Source organism: Falco cherrug, chromosome 20, assembly GCF_023634085.1.
Source record: "Falco cherrug isolate bFalChe1 chromosome 20, bFalChe1.pri, whole genome shotgun sequence".
NCBI classification, from domain to species: domain Eukaryota; kingdom Metazoa; phylum Chordata; class Aves; order Falconiformes; family Falconidae; genus Falco; species Falco cherrug.
Genome location: NC_073716.1, coordinates 5,354,165 through 5,360,288, shown reverse-complemented (window position 1 = coordinate 5,360,288; position 6,124 = coordinate 5,354,165). Strand labels below are relative to the sequence as shown.

The following is a 6,124-nucleotide window of genomic DNA, read 5'->3' as shown; positions in this document are numbered from 1 at the left end:
TATTTAGTGGGGAGGGGGTGTGGGGGTGTTTCCACGCCGGGACAGCGAGCGTTTTGTCACGCCGAGTCCCTCTGCCTCGGGGTGGGTGTAGGGGCCAAGGACAGGGGATGCCCTTGGTGGGCATCAGAAGTCCTCTGCCACCAACAGCTCCGCGAAAAAACGATGTTATGTTGCTGCTGACCTCCTAATTTCTTATCTGCCCATCAAGCGAAGCCTGAGGTTTAGGGGCGGCAGCTTCTGATGTGCTTCAGGCCCGCATTGCTGCCGGGGAGCGGGGGCAGAGCGGCGCGGGGCGCTGCGCCCTCGGTGCCGTGCGAGCCACCCGCGGCAGGCGGGGAAGGGATGCCCGCTGCCTCCCAGGGCTAACCGGCCCTCTCCGGGCAACGCGGCTTCTTTTTCCAGGGATCAAAGAGCTAAACATGCCCCGCTCACCCTCTATCCTCATCCGTCTCCAGATATTTAATTTCAATCCTGTTGAGTGACAGACAGCAGCCGCCCCAAAACGGTGCCGTCTGTGGTATAAGGAATAACTACTGTCTCCCTCAATATATAAGTGAAAATCAAATAATAAATATAATGAAAGGCTAAGTAACTGTTGGGAGTGGGGATGGGTTAGGACACAGCTCTAATAATTTGAGGATCTCCACTTACACCTTTTCTTTGACCGCTTTCCCTCTCTCAGCTCCCCATAAAGGAGATTTTAAAGAAATATATGTGTCAGTTATCGAACTGGGCTCACCCGGCGATTGGTTGTTAACGATAATCTCGTATTTCTTTCTCCTGCGTGTTATGAAGTTCTGTACTGAAATTAGGTCTCACACCTTCTCCACACGGGGAATTAAACCCAGAAAAAATAACAGCGGTGATCTGATCTCTGACTCAGAGCAAGGGCCTAAGGAGGAAGTTTGGAAAAGCCATTCCCAGTTTGTCTGCGTGCGCGTTAGCGCTGCGGCTTTCGAAAATACCGCGCAGTCGCCACAAGCCATGCATTTTGGGGAAGGTCGTGCCACTTTGGGGAAGTAAGCCGGAGCCGGGGCTGGGGGCGGCGTGGCCCGAAGAGCAGCTCCCGCTCTCGCCCCGCCCGGGGTTGTCCGGCCGGCAGCTCCGGGAAGGGGGGACCGGGGGAGCCCCGGGGCTGCCGGCCCCGGGCAGGGAGCGGGCAGCCGGCACCTTCCGTCCCCCAAGAGCTGCCCGGGTTTTGGTGTCCGGGCTCCCGCAGCAGGTAAGGAGTGAGGGGCCCGAGCAGGCTCCGAGAGGAGCAGATGGCGAGCGGCCCGCAGCACCCGGAGTCCGGGAGGAGCGGGACGGCAGCGGCCTCCCTCTGGGAGGAAACCGGCTCCAACACCCCGTCTTTCGCGATCTGACAGTTGCCTCCACAGAGGGACAAAAACCAGCCTTTGCCAAAGTGAGTTCAGCTCCGCGCATCTCCTCCCCGGCTCCATCTCCGCGTTCCGCCCCGAACCCCACCGGCAGCTCCCTTCTCCCCCAAGGCCGGGGGTGGGGGGACTCCCGGGAGCCCGGGGCCCGCATTCCGTCCCCTGCTCGGGGCAGCATCCTGGCTGCATTTCACGGCTACAGTTAGCACCCCGTCCCATCCGATTTTTCCATTTATAGGAGGTACTGTTTTCATCTCAGAACTGCCTCGGGTCCAAGCTTGGTTTAGCCTTCCCTGAAAGGAGATGCACAGCAAAACTTTTCCCTCCATAACTCCACAGCAGTGAGCTCTCTCGGAGCTAATTCTGAAACTCCAGAAGACAGCTGTATTTTAATGACGTAAAGCATCCCCTTAATGTAACAGTGGAGTGAGATCACGGTGGAAAATTATCAGACAATACGGAACAATTGATTCAAGGATGAAATAAACATCTATCCTTTTCTTTTTTCATTTTGCACCCATAAATCATCTATTGTAAGCATCGTTTAAATATAATACATTCATTTAAACGCGAGTGCAACATAATATAAAAAGCACTCCTGGAATCAAATTAGAAACCGCTTTCTCTTGCGAGGGGAATGACATGAGAGTTGCTTTGAATCTTTATAATCACTTTCGGTTGTTTTATGCAGAAAAGGAGGTAGAGAGTTTCATAGAACATTTGTAACCTAAAATATTTCCTTTTTGAATACCTCAGCATCAGCAAAGTCGGCAGAATAAATGAATAAATAGGCACACTGCTCTGGAAGTAGTTTTCTCCTTATTCTTTTTACTAAAGGACGAGAGATGTAATTGGCTAAAACTCACGTTTTCTCTCGGGGGGGATTTAAAGGAGGGAGGAAGGTTGATGTCATGGCTGCCTGTGTTGCACTTTCTTAACAAATGTTACCCCAACGTGTTGCATCAGCCAAACCTACCAACTAAAGGATGTGTTTATGCCTTTCAAAGTGAACTTTTGGCCTAGGGGAAAAAAAAAAAAAAGAAAAAAAAGAGCCCTCCTGGTTCTTCTTAAAAGCTGAATAACCAGTAAATATCCTGACAAGTAACAAATGACTGTGGGCGTCATATTGTTGGGTGCTCTTGTCTCCCTTCTGCTAACAAGTAAATAAATGTTGCCTACCTATGTTTCCATTCTCCAGCAGTGGAGTGGCTGACCTGAAGTCAGTGTCTTTCCACCTACTCATCAGCTGGACTCTGCTAGGAGAAAGCTCCATCTGACACCAGATTTGAGCAAAGATCAAACCAGGTTTGCCATGGAAAAGCAGAGCTTAATGCCCCAGAATTGGTTAAAGCCCTTAAAACATTCCCTGTTTTCAGTAGCAAATGTGTAGGTGCACAGGTGCGTGGATGGATAGGAAGATATGCAGATAGATACATGGATCATTTCTGATTCCATTCCTCTAATTGCTAAGCTGGGCATGGTATTTCTCCAACAAAAGACATTCTGTCTTCCTAACTTTATTTCATCGCCTCATTAGAATATTGATTTAATTACATTGCTTTTACCCACACTGGCTCTAGACACAAAGCCGGTGTGGCAAAATTAAAACACATAGAGCGTATTTTTCTTAGGAGCTTTTATTAGACTCCTCAGCCCAGAAAATGCCAGATACGTTCAAGCCACTTTCAAGGGAAAAGTTTCGAAATGAAGACAAGAGCATCCTTTTGTGCTTGGGGGAGCAGTCAGACCTCCCTATCTCTTTTCCCTCTGCCTTTCTTTTTCTCACATGGAACTAGGGCTGGGGAAAACCTTTTTAAGTTGGGGCAAGGAGAAGTTCTGCTGGAATTGGCTAGTCGCATAACTTGGGGGCCTTTTTAGCACTTAAAACAGTTGTGGATAATTCTAATTCTTCCCCTCCACCTCCCCGCACCCCACCTCCCTCCACTCTTTTAAAGTCTTTGAGGAAAGATTTTGACGTATTCGTGTTGTTATCAGATTGATGGGCAGGGTTTGATTGAAACCCCTTTGTCATGCAAATGTCAGGGCCTTGATGGATGAGCTCAGAGATGTGACAAACTTCAGGAGCCCCTCGCTCATTGGGCTGGGGTAGACCACGTGGCCGCCTCCCCCGGCCCCCACCCCGGCCCCGCCGCAGGCTGCGGGGTTCGAGGGCCAGCGATGCATGGAAGGAAGTTTTACAGCTTTGACATACTATCTAAAGGTTGTAGGGCAGGCGGAATCCCCCCCAAAACAGGCTGACCCTCCTCCATCAGTGGCAGATGGACAATACTAGGATGAACTCCTTCTTAGAGTATGCAATTTGTAACCGTGGGACGGGCGCCTACCACCACTTAGAGCAGAGCTCCCCTTCCTTCCCCTCGTGCTCAGGTAGCCCCGCCAGTGACACTTTGAACGGGGACGGGCGCTTTGGTGTGGGAGGGAGCGCGGCCACGGCCGCCCACCTCCCCCAGCAGAGCCCCGGCTACCACCCTCCCTCCTCCGGGCGCCCCAGCCCCTTCCCGGGCGCTGCCCCGGCCGCCGGGTACCCAGCCCAAGCCTGCAGCCCCAGCTACGGGCACCACCAGCTCTACCTCGGCCAGCAAGACGCGGATGGGGTGTACTTCCAGGCGGCCGGGTACTCCGCCAGCGCGGGATCCAGCCTCAGCCCCTTAGCAGAGAGTTACTGCGGGGCAGTGGCGGCCGCTGGGCAGTACCAGCAGCAGCACCTTTACGGGCAGGAGCAGCCCAGCTACTTGCCCGGCGTTTACAGCAACCTCTCGCCTTCTTTAAACGAGGACAAAGACTCTGCGTGCCCCTCCGAGCCGTGCCCCAGCGCTACGCAGACCTTCGACTGGATGAAAGTGAAGAGGAACCCGCCCAAGACAGGTGAGTTTGGGGGGAGCAGAGCTTGGCGAGGACGGTCCCCATCAGGGGGAGGAGGGAGGTGGAGGGCAGTTCCCCAGCCCTGCCAGGAAAGGTTTGCCTTCCCCGGGGTTTGTACCCAAGGTAGCTGGGCTCATCTTCCAGGGGAACAGGGATGTGGTTTGCTTTGGGTTTTTGGCTCAGCTCTGCGGAAAAACCAGCTAGAGATTGTCCAGACACGTCTGATGGAGGGTCCCTGAGCTCAGCTTCCCACAGGCCCAATGCGTTTGGAATAGGAAACGCTCCGGGCTTCCTGCTTCTTCCACAGTCGTGGCTTCCATCTCCCCTATTGTTCAACTTCCTTCTCTACAACCTTCCTTAAATCACAATCTTCCCTCCCCCCCCCCCGCTCCATCATCACCCTTCCTTTCCACTTCTTCCCACGTACGGTCGGGTCTCATGGCAGTTTGCAGGGAACTGGAGGAAATGGTTGCAAGGGAAGAGGGGGCAGCCCTGCAGAGCCTGGGCTGGTGTGTCCCTCCGGGTTGTATCCCTGGGCTGGGCAGCCAAGGGTAGCTGAGGGTACAGGAGGGAGCCCGAAGCTCTGGGCGATGGAGGGACCAAGCGCTCAGGAGAGGAGGGGAGTAGGGGTGAGCCCGCACCCACAGCTCCCCAGTCCCAGCGAGGGAGTTGTTTTGGCTGCTCCTGGCCTGTTGGTGTTTGCTCGTTAACAGCTAAAGTGTCGGAGTACGGACTGGTGGGCCAGCCCAACACCATCCGCACCAACTTCACCACCAAGCAGCTGACAGAGCTGGAGAAGGAGTTCCACTTTAACAAGTACCTCACCCGGGCCCGGAGGGTGGAGATCGCCGCTACCCTAGAGCTCAACGAAACCCAGGTCAAGATCTGGTTCCAGAACAGGCGGATGAAGCAGAAGAAGAGGGAAAAGGAAGGTCTTGCCCCAGCTTCTGCCTCCAGATCTGCGAAGGAAGCTAGTGAAGCCTCGGATCAGTCCAACTGCACCTCACCTGAGGCCTCTCCCAGCTCGGTGTCTTCCTGAAACACATCCGCGCAGGGCACAGAGATGAGCCCCTTGGGGGGCAGCTGCTCCCTGCAGACCCCGACAGACACACACGCACCTCCCACGCACAGCCCCATCCACACACACGCGTGGAAGCAAGGCCACGCTTGCCTCCAAGCAGTCCCCCTTGCTCTGGCTGTCTCCACAGTGTGATACCAATTCTCCCGCTTGCATTTCTCTCTTAATTTATAGACCCTCTGTAAAACACTGGACTCCAAAGGAGCAGCCGTGTCCTCGTATATCCTTAGCAATAGGCATTTGTCTCAGGGACGTGTCTCCCTCTCCCCTCTCCCTCCCCTATAGGAACTGCACTTTCAACTACAGAAACTTTAAAACGAATTTAGTTCTCTCCCGTTTAAAAAATGTGCACAACGACTTTTGCCTGCAAGAATCCTACGTTTAAAGTATTTTTCCTCCCCGCGAGGTTGTAAAAAAGTTTTGGGTATTTTTTTGTTTCCTTTTTTATTTACTGTATGTATATCTTGGAATGAGATCTGAGGCGCCCAAGATGCTAAGGGCCTCCGCAGAGACCCAGACACCAAGCAAACAATGCAACTCCTCTGCTACCATTTTGCACTATTACTGCTTTACAGGGTTTTCCACACGCTCCGCGACCACGGCTGTTACTGCTTCTGGGGGAGGGAGGGTTGTGCTATCAGAGGAAACGAGATGAGGCAAAGGCTGACCCCGGGGTATTTTGGGCAACGGTCACTGTCGTAGGAAGTGTGAAGGTGGACGGGAACAAGGCTGCGGGGGGGCCGCGGGGCTTGGCTCCCCCCGGCACTGATGCACTGGCTGCTATTTA

The 6,124-nt window shown here is 53.6% G+C and overlaps 1 protein-coding gene across 1 annotated transcript; it reads left to right on the top strand.

Annotated features, from left to right (window-relative positions):
- Positions 1 to 3,655: 3,655 nt before the first annotated feature.
- On the top strand, positions 3,656 to 5,298 carry HOXB1 (homeobox B1). Its single transcript, XM_005440061.4, has 2 exons — positions 3,656 to 4,262; positions 4,973 to 5,298. Exons 1-2 carry the CDS (start codon positions 3,656 to 3,658, stop codon positions 5,296 to 5,298), a joined length of 933 nt encoding a protein of 310 aa, XP_005440118.4.
- The last annotated feature ends 826 nt before the right edge of the window (positions 5,299 to 6,124 follow it).